This window comes from Gymnoscopelus microlampas, assembly GCF_963454915.1.
Source record: "Gymnoscopelus microlampas genome assembly, chromosome: 5".
NCBI lineage: Eukaryota > Metazoa > Chordata > Actinopteri > Myctophiformes > Myctophidae > Gymnoscopelus > Gymnoscopelus microlampas.
This window is the reverse complement of record NC_139942.1, coordinates 23,249,458-23,268,369: the sequence shown is the minus strand read 5'-3', so window position 1 is coordinate 23,268,369 and position 18,912 is coordinate 23,249,458. Positions and strand designations below refer to the sequence as shown.

The 18,912-nt window shown below is 41.2% G+C and overlaps 1 protein-coding gene across 1 annotated transcript; it reads left to right on the top strand.

Annotated features, from left to right (window-relative positions):
• The first annotated feature begins 173 nt into the window (after positions 1–173).
• ranbp3b (RAN binding protein 3b) lies at positions 174–18,804 on the top strand. The gene is made up of 17 exons (XM_084057290.1): positions 174–225; positions 4,722–4,777; positions 5,148–5,184; positions 5,289–5,378; positions 5,478–5,549; positions 6,775–6,840; positions 7,970–8,062; positions 8,449–8,558; positions 8,751–8,867; positions 9,867–9,967; positions 12,275–12,350; positions 12,481–12,577; positions 12,944–13,068; positions 13,161–13,284; positions 13,974–14,122; positions 14,841–15,033; positions 17,283–18,804. Exons 1-17 carry the CDS (start codon positions 204–206, stop codon positions 17,330–17,332), a joined length of 1,578 nt encoding a protein of 525 aa, XP_083913416.1. The 5' UTR covers positions 174–203; the 3' UTR covers positions 17,333–18,804.
• Positions 18,805–18,912: the final 108 nt, after the last annotated feature.

The following is an 18,912-nucleotide window of genomic DNA, read 5'->3' as shown; positions in this document are numbered from 1 at the left end:
AATAACAAAAAATAACAAAAAATACAGCAATCAAAAATGTGTAGATACATCTAGATTACATTGCAATAAAATAACCAAATGTAAAATTAAATAAAAACTTTTAAACAGGGGAATGGCTTAGACTTGGAGTGTACTGTGAAGATGAGTGCTTTGCTACTTGTGTTCTTTGCGCGGTGGGTTGTGGGTGTGAGCGTAGAAGTAAAATGGCGGACTTGGCAAACGAAGGTGAGTAGTGGCGGTGTGAGAAAACAAAACAAAGGCTACGGCGTTTATACACGAAACGTGTACGACAATATCACTGGCAGTGAATGAAACGGCAGCTACGCATCTTTGTGGTTATTAACCGGCCTGGACTTATTGTTTTATCTGAGGCTCTGTTGCGTTTGAAAGGCAACACAAACGTTAGCTTACATTAGGGCTTCGGCTAATACCTGGAATGAAATTGCGTGCCGTTAGGACGCCGCTAGCTGGCTAAGTAACTCCTGGCACCATGCATTCACCGGGTTATTTATAGAATAGTGACGGATTTGGTGCTTAGTAGGTAGGCTTGACTGGTTAATGTTGTCTCCCAGAGGTCACATCAGTTAGTGAATGTTTAAAACTTAGTTAGTTGAGGGGAGGTTTCTGCAGTTGCATTTCAGGCGGGTAGATGGAATAATGTAAACCAAAGCAGGGGGAACGACTCAGTCTAATTACTGAAGAACGATCAGATGGCATTTCCTTTTTATTTCTATGTTGCACTAGTGTCGTAATGCTCGTTGAGCAACTTTCCAGTTATGTGCTCTGTGGAGCTCGGTTGTTGCATTGCGTGTCATTTGAGATACGAGATGACTCATGGGCCAGCTTTGCAAGCGCATTAGCAAGCTAACTTTAGCCAGCCAAGCTACCAGGAGACAACCGATGGGGGGTAGTGGCTATGTGCTGGAACGGATCAGATGGCAAACATGTTTGTAACGTTAGTTCATGTAAACGAACGTCACGCGGGTTATTTGGGTTACGGTTGTAAAGCATGTACACACATCTGGAGGACTGCATGATGCGTGCAGTGAGGATACATCATATAATTGTGTAATATGGGTCGCATATTCCATATTCCATCCTTTTTGCCATTCATTTCTGTTTATAATTCAGTAATCTGGCTCAGCCTTGAGGGTTTGCGCCAGTATTGGTGAATACTGAATTTATCTTCAGGTTCACGTGTATGCAGTGCATTCTTGTTCCATCAGAGCTGGCACTTGATGGGTGTAGCTACAGTAGCCATGGGGTTAGCCTCGTGAAATAGGCTTATCTCTGTCAGACAACAAACCGTTGCTTTTATATGGCATGACAGATTTGGTGTTAATGCAACTACTGTCATTATGATGATCCCAATAGTTGCTCCTCTAGTGTTTACAGTAGTTCTAATGCAAAGTATCAGTGCTGACCTGAATCATGTGCTCATATTTATGTAGCACAGTTAGTGTTTTGGAAGCTATTTATCTAATGTCATCCCCATTACAGTTCATATCAATTATTTTTGTACTGGTCTGGATTGAATATTGTTTAAAGTGATCACTGGTGGCATCCTCCTGGGCAATCTATTGTGATTATGTGGAAATATACCTGGTTATATAATTTAATTCCCTGACTGAATTGGTTCCTTTTTTGCTTGGCTGACTTATGTCAAAATGTTTATAGATTAGAAGTTGTCCTGTGCAGAAATATCTCCGCCAGGCCTAAGGCCAGAGATATTGTTTTCACCACTGTGTGTGTTCGAGGCTAATCTCATAAACTACTACACTGGTCAGCGTCAAATTTCTTGTGTACGGTGCCAGTAAACCAAGGATTGATTGTTTTGTTGTAGGTCATCATAGACTGAACAATTTCCCCCTTTTCCCTTAAATCCTTGGTTCTTGCAACTCCCTCTGAAAGATATGCTCATTTCCGCATAACTTGATTTTTCGCCATTTTGTAATGTGGTCTAAACAGTAAACACCCCTTTTCTCATACAGATTTTGTCCAAAATTGCTACACAAGCTCTCATGTGATATAAATGTCTCATACAGATGTTTTATATTCCATACCGATTGGCCATAAATGGCGTACTAAATCTGTGGGAGGGGCCTGTATCACAAAGGATGCCAAAAAGCATGCATGCATTGTCCGATCTTCCCCACATTTCAATCATTTTTGAAGGCTCTCTAAGAAACGCAGGTCCAAAAGCAATTGAACTATGATCCATACCATAAGGGGCGCCACAGATGGGAAACAGAAACATTATTTTTTTGGGACTGATCTTAACCATATTGGGTATGGTCTCGAGAGTCATGTGTCAACAGCTTTTTGAGATTCCTTACTGTTTAGCTGTAATTGGCTTCCAAATGTAGTTGAAGGGGCCGATGTTTTACAAAAGTATTGTATATCGTGGACGTAATGTCCAATCACCCCCAAAATGTAATCGCATGTTAAGGGGCCTCTAGAGCGCACATCCAAATGTGCTTTTCCATTCTGACATAGGGGGCTGCCAGAAATGCCAACGGTTGAACTGTACCACAGCTTCCCTGGGTCCCAACGGCTGCAACCCACCACGGCATATGTCGGGGCAACCACATTTTGCAGTTTTCTAGTGTATACCTACTTGCATAGATGGACTGATCAACAGGTTGCTGTGTTTTGGCTGTCTGCTTTAACTACTGGATTACTTTTGTCAAATTGGACAGACATGGTGTCTGCTTAGATTCACGCCCTGGTGTGTGTTCCTAGTCTGACCCTGTACAAATATAAAGGTATTAACAATCAGCATCCTTTGTCATACATGGCCATTGCCTAGCTCTTGTCCAGAGCATTGGCAAGTTCTTTCTAACGCTCTACCAGGCATGGTGCTGCTATTGCCATAGACAGGAACTTCACCTAACATGCGAGGTCTCCAACTGTAGTAAAAATGAAATGTTGATCATTTATATTGACCAGATCTGTAGAGGGCGCAGTTGAGTAAATAAAATATTTTCCGACTGGCGGACATGTTTTATTTTCTGCCCAAAAAGTGGATTTTATACAAAAGGTGGAGCTCTGAGCCGTTTCCCACCAAGGAGAATAGTCTTTCAACATTGTAAAACTGTGGCCCGGATGGTTGGTGTAACCGTCTGGGCGCCGAGGCTGGTATTCTAGCCTGACAGCGTGTTGCGGGTTCGACGGCCTTTGCTGCATGTCACTCCCCATCTCTCCCCATTTCCTGTCAACCTGTCTTATCAATAAAGGCATAGAAGCCCCCCCCCCCCCCCCCCCCCAAAAAAAACAGTCGGAGACCTCACACGGTAGTGGAGGTTTCTGTCTATGGGAATAGCACCGTGCGTGGCTGAGCGCTGGAGAGAACCTGCTAACGCTCGGGACCAGAGCTAGCCTTTCCCCCCCAGCCCTGTGCCTTTTCATACATAGGCATAATGATAACTATCATTGCATGCGATACACAGAGGCAGGTAGAGTTGTGCCTTCTTGCCGAGATTTGCGCTCCAGTGTAGGGCTGCAACTATCAAATATTTTCTTATCAATTATTCTATTGATTACCTTTTTGATTAATCGTGTAGATTTAAAAAAAAAAAAATGTTTTGTGTATCCAATAATTTGTACACACATGATCCTTGAAATTAAAAAGTTTGAGAACCTCTAAACTAGCCCTATTGGACTTCATGGTCTATTTATGCCACTGTATTTAAAGACATGTACAACATTATTTTATTCATCTCCCCTTGCACACAAAGCTGAAGTGACGAGGAGGTGAAAAATGTGTATTATTGAGAAGTCAGTGATAACTAAACAATGACTGTTCATATGATAAGCTAAGTTTACATTTCATATCCACACCATATGCATTCCTGTAACTTTCACCATCACATTTAATAAAAAATAACTATTTAAATGTATTTTATTTTATAGTTGATTAAGTTGATGAGTTTGATTAAATGTGGCAGCCCTAGTCCACTGAGTGCCCCTTTCTATTCAGTATTTGTTTCTCTATAGTAACATGTCAGGTTCTCTCCCATTCCCCTTTTGGATTGAATTCAGTTTGGCACTTATCTTTTTGATATCATTCATGATGCTATCTAAGCAGTATGGTGTCACAGGCTCCTAATTATAGCCAGCTGCACAAGAAAAGTGGCACAGTAAACCCACAAATGTATTTGATCTGCTGCGGAAACAGTGTAATATTGCAGTGGTTCTCAAACCTTTTCATGTCAAGGACCCCCAAATTGACGTGCATTTGGCCACAGATCCCCATCTGAATTCTTTTTTTTCAAAGAGCGTCTGAAAATAGGAGTTCTGTTAAAGTGTTAAAATGGTTGATTTTGATGCTATCATAACACATTTTTGAGAACTATTGTTAAAGATTACCATTTACATGATAAGAAGGTTAGAGGTCAGTGTATTTTGATCCAATATGGCATCTATCTGAGGCATCTATAATGCTGCTGTCAGACTGAATTTCCTGAATATGCACAATTCTTAGCAACATCCAAGACAATTATGCTAGTGAGTGTTGCCTTAAACTACATAGTCCTTGTAAATGCTTCAGCAGTCACCCTTTAACTATTTTTGATGGGAAAACTGGGCCAAGATGTTACTGGGGTATAGCCTGGGCTATTTATGTTCCAGAAATAAAGTGGAACTTGTCAGACTTGATTGCAGTATAATTCTTTGTCTTTTCTTTTTAACCTGTATAACTAGCTTACATCTTCTCTTAACAGACAAGCCTGCCATAGCCCCTCCTGTGTTTGTTTTCCAAAAAGATAAACTACAGAAGGTAAGTCTTCCTGTGTTTTTCAGATGTGTATCTATACTGTGTGATTGCACCCCTTCACTTGTCGCCCACAATTTATTTGAAAGTATTTTTTGGCATGGTAGCTAGGTTAAGCTTTCTATGTGGAATACAGTGAACAAGCCTTAAATTGAAATGTCCAAATCTGTTGACCTGATGTTGCACAGAAGAAACTAAGCTAAATTCATTCTCAGTATGGGACAGTGCTCTCTGCCTTTGCTTGTATCTAGCAGCAGTTCCAATCTTTATTTTGTTGTATGCTGAATCTCTTCCCTATTTGAAAAAACATTTCATTAGCACCATCTACACTTTTATTTGTGATAAATAATCTGCCATATGTTGCCTTCTGTCACAGCGGTCGGCGGAGGGATCGAGTGCTGAGGATGGAGAAGGTAAATTTCATGTCCAAATGAAGTGTCCTTTTCTGTTATGTTTTACAAACATCAGTATGAATCATCTGCTGGGGTCATCTGTGTGTGTTTTTGCCCCTCCCCAGATTCAGACAAAGACGAGGGAAGCTACTGCCCACCGATGAAAAGGGAGAGAACCTCGTCGTTAACACAGCAGTTCCCACCCTCACATTCTGGTAAGGGCAAAGCAGCAAGCAAGCCATTTTCCTTTTTACTGTTTGTAATCTAGACAGTGATTTGTATGCAGAGCATCACGCCTGTCCTCTCTTTTGCAGTTCCCAAGAACAATGTGTTCATGCCCTCAAGTTTCTGCCAGTCTCCTACTGGGAACTCTGACTCTGAGCCAGGTGAGGCATCTCAGACCGCCACTCATTTTGCTTCCTTTAGCCAGCCTCTGCTGTTAGCAGTCGTGCCTTTTGAGAACCAGTGTAGGGTGAACGTCTTGTGAAGATTACATATGCCACACCATATGTTATTTAATGGACTTTTAACTAACAAGGATCACAACTAACTAATAACTATATTTACTGAAAACAGCGTTGAGGAAGGGATGATCAAGTGTCGAGGACGAGGGGATGAATTGGGCCGAAGTGGTAAAACCGGGGTCAAGGATGAAGATATCAATCAGGGGGTCGAGGTCCGGACGAGCAGTTGAATAGTCGGGTCGATGAGGGGATGAGTCATTAAGTTGAAGGTGTATCAGGTACAGCGAATGGTTGGATAGTTGTCTCAGGGAACCCGAGTTGAGTTGATACTCAGGTCGGAGGCATCGTCTCGTTTCTGAGGAGTCGTGATGCTCAGCTCAACCATTTCCTCCTGTCGTTCCTGTACTGAGAGAGAGAGAGAGAGAGCCAAGAAAATACAGGAAAATGTTGGGAGAGATGGATGTGAGAACTGAGACGGAGAGGGAGAAAGGTGTTAGCCACACTTACATCTGTTGGAATGGTAATTTAAGCTGTGTTAGAAACATGATCTTTGTTACCAAACTAAACCTGTAGCAGCTTGCAGTGTCATGCGTGTGTGCATTTTTAGGATGAGTGACCCTCGCTGGCAATAAAATCCCTGAACTTGATAGGGTTTTTAAAAAAAAAAGATCTTTCAGTTGGGAGCCATAACATAAATTGGTGTACTGTATCATAGTCAAAACTGCAATGAGAAGTCCCTCTGATTTGCACCGTTTAATATGATAAGGTAAGACCTTTATTGATCCCGCTGGGGAAATTCAGGCGCCAAAGGAGTATTCCTATACTGGTCAATTGCAATGGACGGTGCAGGCGTTTTACAGCGCATATAGCTAGCACCTATAATAAAGCTTGGGTAGGACCTAATAAAGCCACTGAAGTAGGGAGAGAGTCCATGATGGAGGCCCTCGAGGCCACCACACTATGGCACAGAATTAAGACCAAAACACATCTCTAGGTTTTCAACAGCATTGCCTTGGCGATGAATCGCTTGTTTGTAAAGATGTAAATGCAAATGGAGGGTAACCCTTTTTATTCTTATTTTATTTTAGTCTTAGAGGTTTTTTCTTCTTTTAAATTTCTGCTTTGTCTCTTCGTGTCATCTCACCAGAGGAGAAGCCTGTGGGTTTCCGTTTAAAACCACCAACTCTCATACATGGACAGGCACCGAGTTCAGGTGGGTGATCAAGTTATATATTATTTGAAATGCTCCGTTTAATAAGCAGATTCTGCAGAAGTGTGTGCTAGGATGATTTGTAGGTGTAGTGGTTAATTTCTTTTCTCCATGTGCTTACAGCTGATCTCAGATTGAGCAAAGTACCTTAAAGTACCTTTTGGTCTGACCTTTGTTCTTTAAAATGGCTCCACATTGGGTTGTCTTGAAATTAAAATGTACATTAATATATTGAATTCATATTGATATTGCATTAAGGGTAGACACAATATGTGCGTACATTTTGAAGGCTCGCTAAGACATTGAATGTTTCACTGTTAAGAATCACAGGCAAACACTAAAGTATGCTATAAAAGAACCCAATAATGACAAACCTCACCACAAATACCCACACTTACACTTAATGGAAAAGTAGCTAAGTAAAAACAGACTGAACTGCATATATTAATAGGGATGACATGTTTTTAGCCAAGCAAATTTGTTAGCGTTAGCAATGTACACAATGAAAGGAAAGTTCCTGCCAGGAATTTGAGCACATTTCAAAATCTGCGTGATTGATCATGTGAGGATAATTGTGCAGTCTTGCACTAGTTCAACAACTTTTTCCTCAAAAGTATTAATCTTGAGCCACAGTCATAGTTGTAATAGAATTGTAATAGAACGATATGGCCTCAACGACTCGATGTGGTTGCCATACAGGCAAAGCATTGAATGACCCAAATGAATGAAACCCAGGCTGCAATCGAGTCTCAACCAACCAATTACTGCGAGGGGGGTGTCCAAAAACTAGAAAGATAAACAAAGTTTTGTCTGCAGTCTCACAGAGTTGAATGTGATTGGTCAATCAGAGGCACCTTTAGAAATTGTTGATATTAAGCCATAATCATTAAAATCCCCTTTAAACCAGCAGAGTGAGTAGAAAAGCCTATACCGTACAATGCAACCCTAAAGTACATCAAGATCTTCAAATCAGTCTAATTCAAAATGTGTGTTCGTTTCAGCTCGGGCAAGCAAAAATGTACCTCTGAAGAAAGCGTCTATGTGCTCTGACTTGCTATGGTCTTTGTCAAATGTTAATCTCGAATGCATATGCCACCTTCAGAACCAAACGTCTTAACACTTTGTGTTTCAGGGGTCCCGAGTCAGAAGCCCAAGGAGCAACAGCGCAGCGTTCTCCGCCCGGCCGTGCTGCAGCCACCACCGTCCAAGACCCACGCAGAGTCAAGTAAGCAAAAACCTTGTCTTATTTTAGAAGCTACAGCATGTTAAGACCATTGGCATAAATGAACACCTGTTTTATCTGTGATGTGCCTGGCGCTCTGTCTTTAGTAAGTTAATATTGTCTGCATAGGGATAACAAGTAGGGATGTGCACAGCAACTACATTTAAACCTTTTTCCACACATTTGTTTGTCTACAATTAAAGCAACACTCAGAAAACATGCAAAACTGAGCACACTTCGATCTATAAGGCGGCAGACCAAACCATCAGAAAATAGATTGATCAAATAACCAGATCTTATTTCAAATGCCACAGAAAATGTGTGCAGTCGCTACAGAGTATCATGTAAAATCAGCTCTCACTCTCACTCCCCTCCCTCCACTCCCATAGACTCCAGCTGTGGGACCAACGGAATGAAGAAGTCATCAGACGGAGCACATGGGACCCAGTCCCTCTTTCTGAACAACACGGAGCACTTGGCCAGCTTGGCCAAATCACTGGTGAGGCACACAGACTGTTCAATTCTATGCTCTCAGCTGCAACAGTTTATTTATACATTTAACGCTGCGGAATAAAAACACAGTGAAGAATAACAACATTAAGATGATTAAATAAATAAAAGTGCCGCCGAGATGGAAAAGACGCATTTGGCTATGATGAAGTGACCATGATGTGCGTCTGTCTCCTCGTAGAAACATGAAAAACAGGAAGATGGAGCAAGTGGCAACAAAGATGGGAGCGGAGGGGAAAAGGAGTCTGACGTAGCGTCCAGTTTTGTATTCGGTCAGAATATCAAAGACAGAGCAAAGGTTTTCTCACATTTTGCCTTTCTCTCCCTGTTGTGATTTGTATTCCATTCCCCAAATGGCTTTGTCCATCCCGTTTTCTTTAACCCTTTAAGACCTGGAACGCATCTGTGTCATTTTTAGATTTGAGCTAAAAAAGCATTAATTTACACTTTGGCTATTAAAAAATAGCAGATATACAAGCTCATAGCGTGGGACCGAGTGCCGCGCTACGAGCTTGTAGATCTGCTATTTATTTTTATTTTTTTTAAATGTGTGCAAATTTGTTAATATATATATATATATATATATATATATATATATATATATTCTTTTAAAGCGAAATTTTTTAACTCAAATCTTTGCTTCTGGGGGGTCCCTAACACAAAATATTATTTTTGTATTCAAAGATTTGCACACATTTTCAAGAGCTTGTATATCTGCTATTTTTGAATAGCCCAAATAAATCTTAAAATGACACAGATGCATCCCCGGTCTAAATGGGTTAAATGTATTTAGTAATTAAAGGCATTGTAGGGAACATTAAGCCTAAATTTAAAAAATATTTATATATATATTTTTTGCATTTTTTCCCCTCTATCAGCCACTATATAATGATGCTGGAGTGTTTTCCTGCATTGAAACACAGTACTCTTTCTGAAAACCGTATTTTCCCTGCATTGTTTGTTTGTGCAGTTCGTTTCCCGGCCACCAGGGGGTGATGCCTCCATAGACTTCCATAGACTTCCTTACGTCCCGGACAAACATAACAACAACAACAACAATAGGGAAAATAAGGTTTTCAGAAAGAGGCCTGTGTTTCAATGCAGGAAAACACCCCAGCATCATTATATAGTGGCTGATAGAGGGGAAAAAATGCAAAAAAAATATATATACATATTTTTTAAATTTAGGCTTAATGTTCCCTACAATGCCTTTAAGTTTTGTGTTTATTCCCATGGTCAAGGGGAGGTTCACACTGCCTCTGTCATGGGCTTCCACTAACATGTCTTTCCTCTCTAGTTGGAAGAGAACAGTACAGAAGACAAGTCGAAGGACGGTGTAGCACCAGATTCTCAGTCAGAAGGCACTAATTACTTCTTACAATACATCTCCACCCCCAGGTAATGTGTCAGGTTGGAGGACTGTTACCTTTCAACTGTTTTGATTTGAGTTCAATTCCATTATATTCATTAAAACTGCAATCTGTAACCTTCATGTCCTACCCGAGATTTGAACCTGGGTCTCTTTTGCAAGCGCCTATTTTTTCAACTTTTGAGCTACGTATAATGGAAAGCACATTTGTGGAGGCGAGTTTCACCTCTTGTCAACCAGTAGTGGTCCTACCTGACCACAGGATCTAAATGTCTATAGAAGAGCAGTAGGAGATCACCTCCAACCACCGCAGTTTTGTTAGTTATCCAACTCTAATTAAGGAAACCTCTGTCTGTCTGAACACATTTTTCTCCTCAGTGGGTTGAGCAATTGATCTGCATACGATTATTATCATGTGCACACACTCAGGAACGATATTTTTCACTTTTCCAAAATTCAAGCTGTTTATTAGAGTTTTTTTTGAAACTCCTAACTCTACGGCCGCGGTTTTCGCCGTTACTGCGCATGCATGCACGGCCATGGGGTCTGTTGTCACGGTTACGGTCCCCCAGGCAGTGGGATGTACTCTGTTAGCTCTTGGTGCTAACAGCGTTAGCGTGTGATTTTTACTCACTGATGCAACAGAGCAGAGTGTCGGGTCCGCGGACCCCTTAACGCGTGGACCTGCACCGCGTGTTAGTGCTGTCAGTTTTCCTCTATAGTCCCATTCAAATTTCAATGCTTTATTATTTTTAATATTCGAATATTGTATAATATGTAATGTAATTATATAATAATTTATAGTTGTACAATAATAAACACCCACATGCACACATACAAATGCTATAATAACAGGCCAAACAAAATAGTGAAACCAACTATATAAGTTAAGGGTTATGGCTTTTATTTAGGTTCATTTTCGTTTTTTCTTTGATAAGAGTAACCCTGTGGCTATCGACGTTGGCCCTGCAGTTCGTTCTCTTAACAGTACATTGAATAAACTCCACTGGTTTATCAGTGTGATTTGGATGTTTAGTGAGTGGAAATACCACTTCATTTTCACTGGCTTTAAGCTTTTGTGTGACGGAACCTCCAAGCACAGTCCACATTGGCGCTGATCATTTTCACAACATGGCAAGCAGGTTTGCATTGCTTTGTAAGCGGCTGTGCTTTACCTGCTTTCTCACTTACATGGGTGTGTAGTAGCTACTTTTAGATGGATGTTAGTTACTGTACTATCGTAGCAAGATCCATCCACTGTTCCGACCGCAGCCCGTAGCCTAGGTTTCCTAACGAGAACAGGCTCTCATCCACTGTCCCAAGCGCTGATAGTCCACGTTGTAGTGACGGACAGAGTAAACATTAAACAATGTTACATAAAAACCTTTGCTGTTGTCATAATTATGAAAAATTCTTAAACTTTCCTTTCAAGTGAGGTTTATGGGGGGAAAGGGAGGGAGGAGTCTTGCCTGCCTCTGCGCTGAACCAATGTGGTGATCTGTCACAGTCTCAGCGTGACGAGACACACGCACACACTCAAACACAGGCGCACGCCGGCCGAGCGTGCACAACACAGACTGGTTTGGTGGCGTGGCAGCGACGACGTTCATATTAACTTTCTGTGTGCAGTGCATGCACTCTAACTTTATTGTTGATCATGCGTGATGTTACGAAAGCATTTGTTTTCGCATAGGTAGGTCAAGAAATAAAAACATGATAAAATAAAATTAGAAGGTTATTTTTTTTCACATTGAAATTATTTTTGAATTTCGTTCTGACAGCATAGTGTGTGTGTGTGTGTGTGTGTGTGTGTGTGTGTGTGTTTGTTAGCTGTTTGTTAGCCGTGTGGACCTGCACCGTGTGTGTTGTAACTGTCGCAGCTAGGCAGACATCGAACACGTGCCTTGCCCATACATAACTAAAAGTCTGCAAATACTTAAGGTCCTTACACACCGGGGCGTTTTTTTTTTATGCGAATAATACGTTTTTTTAAAACCTTATAAAGTCAATGCAAGCTTCCACACCAGTTTCGCGGAGCGAAAAAAGCGTCTTTTAATTATTCGGAACGAGTCCGAATTTTGCGTATATTCGCATATTCGCCGGTGTGTAAGGACCTTTAGACTGCGCACATTCCCGAGTATGAACTAGTATTGTATTAACATACCATAACATATCCACTACAAAGGTTATGGATTGCAGCTTTAAGTTATTCATGCCCTTCCAGTTAAAAAAACAAATACAAACAGAAAACAACCAACACCAATATGAAGTGTCTAGTTTGGCATAGTGTCGTCAGTTGATTTGTATTGACTCGTTTTTCACCTCTGCCCTCGCAGTTCAAAAAATCCCACAAACAATGCAGATACCGGAGCGAAATTTGTCTTTGGACAGAACATGTCTGAACGAGTTCTGGTGAGTAGTTGTGTTTTATTTTTCTTCTGCTGTTGTTTTTGTCAGTTTTCTTGTACCACACTGCCAAGCCCCCTAACGACAGGTTTTTGCATGAGATCCTAATGCGGTATGTTGCCTTGTGTTCTTTCAGAGTCCCCCCAAGGGTGAGTCATCAAGTGAGGAAAATAAAGACGTGTCGTCTGCTATTGCATCAGAGTCCTCCTCGCAGGAAGCCACCCCAGAGAAGGGTAAACCGCCTCAGACAATGTAGTCATAAATGCAAACTAATACCACAAATCTCTGTGCAAATAAGTCATGAAGTCATGACAGTTGAAAAATGCTGTTTCCCAGATGTTTTTCTGTTTTCTCATTGACATGTCAAATTTGGGTACTGGTTTAAATGTCAACCTGCTCAATTGGAGCTACAAAACAATGTACCTGTATTACTGCAGAAGTATAGAACTGGAGACCTGTCCCCTGACACTCTTTTTTAAGATGAACCCGTTGGAGAGTGTGCACTGATAAATGTTATTGCTCCGATAAGGCTTAAATGAACAACTTCCCTCTGGACAAGTGCTGATTTCCTATTATTCTTTTTTCTTTTTCGTACATAGTGAACAGTGTGACAGAGTCTTTGGAGGAGTCTGCAGCAGCGTACACCAAAGCCACAGCCAAGAAGTGCATCTTAGAGAAAGTCGATGTGAAAACGGGCGAGGAATCGGAAAGCAATGTATTACAGGTGTGGGATTCGTTGGTCCTTGACACAGAGTTAAGTATGCAGTGAAAGCAGCTTTGAGATATCTGGTTTGTTTGCCCTCTTTGTTTCCTTAGATACAGTGCAAGTTATTTGTGTTTGAGAAGCTGGCTCAGTCGTGGATAGAGAGGGGTCGAGGTCTACTGAGGCTCAATGACATGGCATCCACAGAATCAAACGGCACGCTACAGTCCCGTCTAGGTAAACACACAGCAGAATTAAATAAATGGCACTTTCTTTTTTGTTCGTACCTTTTTTTTTTACTCTGTCACGCCAAATGACTTCTTGTAGTGTCATTTGGCCTGTGTTTTCAACAGTTTTTTGTGATTCAACAACCTTCTCTGGGCGGCAATGTTACAAGAGGCTTCTCATGAGGGTTATATTTCCCACAGTGATTGTTGCCCGACAGTGTTTTGCTTTTGTCCGTAACCTCGGTACCACCATGCATGTGGTACTAGGAAAAAAGGATTTCCACGGTGGAAAGCATGGCTTTTGTTCCAAATTGACCAGTGTGATCCGGTCTAGAGCCCGTTTTCCCTATCCGGTAATTTGCATGTGCCGCTTCCGTATCTGCTTGAGATGTAAAGATCAGCGAATCTGCAGGAACATGATCACTGTGAAGACGGTCATAGCTCCTTCCACTGCTGGTCCAGATTTTTACAAATTAAATACAGATAAAAAACCTATCTAGATATCGTCACGGGCCCACGATAATATTGCGTCATTTGCGTTACTGCAGTATTGCGATAACGATAATATTGTTACATTCCTAATCAGTTGTAGTCTAAGCCTAAGGTGTGTCTTATACGCAAATTTGAACACATTTAGGCTGGTAAAGACAAAAATGTAGTTCAGTATCCTGATGGATATCTGTGTCTCTCCCTCTCCAGTCATGAGGACCCAGGGCAGCCTGCGGTTGATCCTCAACACCAAGCTGTGGGCCCAGATGCAGGTGGACAAAGCCAGCGAGAAGAGTGTACGCATCACTGCCATGGACACAGAGCGAGAGGACCAGGGTGTCAAGGTCTTCCTAATATCGGTATGCTGTCGTAGCCCTGCAACTCAATAAGAGACTCCACAAGGTCTTTGCAGAGCAGGACACATCTGGACATCATTTCTCTAATCAATATGACCCGACGGCATTGCCACCTTGAGTTAGGCTAAATAGTCCAAATGTGCTGCGTGCGTCCGCAGGCCAGCTGTTGTCATGGGGGGAAAAGGCTTAAATTAATCTAAATACTTATTGCTTACTTTTTAAGATAGTTAGCTAGCAGTGGCTACCTCTTGTATCTTTGACTATTTATTTTCCTTGGGTTGTCAATCTAATTTCCTTGTCTTTGTAAAGAGAATATGTTTTGTTTTTTTATTGTATTCATGCCCATCCAGATATACTGTAGATGCTTCTGTCCTAAACACAACCTAGCACTATAGCCATGAGTGCTTATGAAATCTATGCCTTGCGTCACAAACATGAAATATGCTAACGGTCAGACTAAAGAACTCACGGCGCCACAAAAGGTTGTTTTATGTCTTAATAGTAAAACAAATACAGTAGAAAAAGCAAAAATGTAGGGCAGTACAGGACAAAAGAAATGTGATTGTGATGGAAAAAAAATCTGTACACTGCAATATCATTTTAACAATGATCATGTGTAACCTGATTTATCCCTGAATAATGGCACACTGAAGAAGGCACACACATCAATTGTGTGTGTGTGTCTACACGTTTCACTTACTCGCCATCACTGTTCCCTCAGGCCAGCTCTAAAGACACAGGGCAGCTGGCCGCTGCGCTGCACCACCGTATTCTGGCCCTGAAGAGCCGGGCGGAGCAGGAGGCTGAGGCTCCGGCAGCAACCATCCTCGAGGCAGAGGTGCCCCAATCCAATGAGGAGGACAGTGATGAGGACGAGGTGGCCAACACTGCCTCAGCCTCTAATCCAGCTACAGGTCAGTCGTGTGTGTGTGTGTGTGTGTGTGTGTGTGTGTGTGTGTGTGTGTGTGTGTGTGTGTGTGTGTGTGTGTGTGTGTGTGTGTGTGTGTGTGTGTGTGTGTGTGTGTGTGTGTGTGTGTGTGTGTGTGTGTGTGTGTGTGTGTGAGAGAGAGAGAGAGGGGATGTGTGTGTGAAACCTTTTTATTTAATTTATATTCAAATCATTTCAGCCAACCTGATATTCGTAGAATTTAACAGAATCTCCCAAATTATGTTTGGTGGTTACCTGCCAATATGCCTGGTAGAGCAGAAGAACATTTGTGAGGATTTGGCTGCTTCATCTTCCACTCTGGTTGCAACCCATAACGCTTCATTAAGAGACTATTATTATCAGACGTTTATGTTATGTTCTGAAATCAGATTTTGGCTGCTTTTACTGCTGCTTGCTCTGTTTGTTGATGCCATGCTAGATTTGTACAGCTGGCTTTGCAAGAGGTTCAGCTGAGGCTCTGAGTTGACCGTAGGGCTGGCTTGTTTTATTTTTTGGGGGCCTTGTGCGCCTTTATTTGATAGGTACAGTAGAGAGACGGGAATCACAGAGCGAGAGTAGGGGAATGACGCGTGATTTGGGAACGTACGGCACCGGTTGGCAAACCACGCCCCCGACTGTCTCCACTGGCTGAATCACGCCTGCTTGAAAGGTACATAGGTGGGCCTTGCTGTATGTTATGCCACGCAGTTAGTGACAGGACACTGTTACTAAAAAAAACACAATATAAAAGACAGATTTTGTGCACTAGGAGCATAGAGTTAAAAGTAGGAGAGGCGTTCTCACATGTCCTATTTTCCTGTACAGTTTGCGGTGTGTACCGTTCAAATTTGTCGGAATAGTCGAGTACAGTACTTGCTACTCACGTGAGATATATGACAGACTACTGAGACTAGGCATTTGGTGATAAGAATTATTAATTTTCGCATCCATGATCCATCCATCTGCAGGCTGTCAGACGGCTGTTACTTAATCCATTGAAATAAAGAAAAGGAACGGATGGTTTTCTGCTGAAGTCAAGTCAAGTCAATTTTATTTATAAAGCACGTTTAAAAACAACCAGGTTGACCAAAGTGCTGTACAACATGATAAAAAACAGCATAAAAATGAACTAAAAATAAACATCATTGCAAAAACAGCAAAAGTTAAAACAATGACAGACCACAAGATAAGAGCATGGGGGAGGGGGTGCAGGCTGGATGGAGAAAAATGTAGGGTGGATCAAAAGCTAGGGAGGAGAGATGTGTTTTGAGTCGGGATTTGAAAGTGTCCAGGGAGGGGGCGAACCTAACAGTGGATGGGAGGCTGTTCCACAAAATCCCTGAAGAAACAGCAATGAAAGCGACCAATTCCAGAATAATAATTATCTCAATATATTATATTCTATATATCATCTATATTCTATATCATTATCACAGCGATGCGGGGGTTAACAGAGCTGCTCCTGCAGTCTTAAATCTCCTTATTCCACTGGGGTGGGGGCGGGGTTTGGTAACCGGTCCCTAACGTTCCCAAAACACGCGGGAATGACATGCAGAAAATGGTAAGGCCTGGCAAGAATCAAACCGGTGAGGCATGGCAAGAATCAAACGGTTGTAACAGCCCAAAATACATCCTCGGCCAAAATAACCTGGGGTTAAAGTGGGCTAGCCTGTTATATACCCCAGGGTATAATCTGGGCTAGTCCAGAATATACCAGTTTAATATTCAGAAGTTTGTATCACTTGTAATAAAGCCTTTAAGAACACAAACAGACTGTTTTAAGATATATCACAATTTAAAAAATCCCAGACGATATCTAATCTTATATGAAGATAATATTGTGAAATCTCGCCCATCTGTAATTTAAAGGAGAGATTAATTTGTGATGCATGTTCACATGGCTTTTCCCACACATTTATATACTATGCACTTAAATGTTATAAAATGCAGAGAAGATGGGGATGAGATACAGAGCCTTAGAATTTTCCTCAAGTTTAATACAATTATTTTGTCTGCTGTGCATTTTGGTTTATAGGCTAGGAACTCTAGATGAGCTTTGAATACTTTCAAAGTCTGACTGAAACAGTGCTCCATCCAACAGTTAATGCTTCAGCCTTATGTTCTTTTGCAAGTACGTTAGTCAATCCTGAGATTTCCATACTTGACCTGATTAATTATACAAACCTATGTTATAGCAACTTTGCCAAGCACCTCATGCCTCCTCCTTCCCTACAGGAAATTCAGAGGGAGGAGAGAGCCAGCAAGGAGCCGCAGGAAGCACATAGCGTCAGCGCTGTACGACGGCCTGCTGCTAAAATGCTGCTGTTGGGGCATTTTACTGTAGGCATCTCAATGGACACCCCCCTTGACCAATGTGGGTCCTCCAGACCAGTACTTTTTTGGATATTTAGAAGTCTAGCTCCAGGAAATAACCCCTCCCTCCCTCCCTGTGCCGGAGTGTCTCACCCAACTCGTGCAGTTTCATCTACTCTGCATTCAGCGTAATATCTGGAGTCGTTACTGTCCCTCTCCCCCTCCCCCTCCGTTTTGTGTTTTATTTTTGTTTTCGAGTATTATAATTTTTTTTTTTTTTTTTTTCGATAGCAAAAATAAAAGACTTTCAAAGCTTTTGGTTTGGGACTTGTCTGCTCATCATATTGATGAGTGTAAGGGTGTTTTTCCTCTACATTTAAAAAGAAAAAGAAAAATGTATGGCACATGTCAAGACTGCAGTTTCTACTACTTTGGGACCTTTTTACTTCACTCTCTACGGCTGTGCCTCTCGGGAGACACACTTCCAGAGGAGCTTCATTCACGATGTATTTGACTAACTGTACAGGTCGTTTCAACATTTTAAGTCCTCCGCATCTGACAAGTGTAATTTAGGTGTAACACTTGATTTCACAGTGGTCTTATTCTGACAAAATAAAGATGTTTGTGTTAACTGATGAAAAGCTGTTTTTAAGTGCATCATTATGCTGTTAGTACTCAGTGAGAACCACCCTGTCCTAACAGTGCAAGTGCTAATTTGTTTAAGTTTTCACTAAGATCAATACATTTGCATCTTAAGTATGCACAGGAGGATTATTTACTATTCTCTTCCACAGGTAGATGAACACAGCTTCATATACTAGAGTGAGGCCATTGTAAAATAAGTGTTGCCGTGATTTATCTGTCGTTTCCACGAGGCATCTTTAACACATATGCACTGTTTGTAAAGGCTAGCCAAGACCACTGAGTCATTGACGATAGCAGTTTCTTATATTTCCTATTGACCTACACTATAGTGAATAAAAGGACTAAAAACGATGCTGGCTCTCCTAATATGACTTCATGAGTATAATGAGGGCAAAATGATTCACCTGTTCTCAGATTAATAAAGATGCATTCATCGTTCACCATGTTTTTTTTTTTTCTTTTTTGGTCAAAATATTTTTGTCAAACCAGAAATGAATTCAACATCCATCGGCATTCTGCATGTAACTCATGTAATTTTTTTTTCTTTCCAACATCCTGAAGGTTTATATTGTGTTGATACATATTTTTTATTTTGAAAATATTATAGAAACTTTTTATCAATTTTCATTTGGGGAAAAACATGTTTGAATGAACACTTATTTTGTGTGGAAAACGTTTTGAGTGATAACTGTAATACCCTTGAATGTCATGTACATTTGAATATATTATCATTTCGTAGCGCACCATGTTTCTCAACTCCTCCGACTGCCCCTTTACAAAATAAAACATTTTGGACTGACCCAATTTTATTTTTTTCCAGCAAGTTACACAGTTTATTTCAAATATTTTTATTGTGAAGCACAGGTTATAGTTGTACATTTAGCTTCCTTTTTTTTTTTAAACAAAA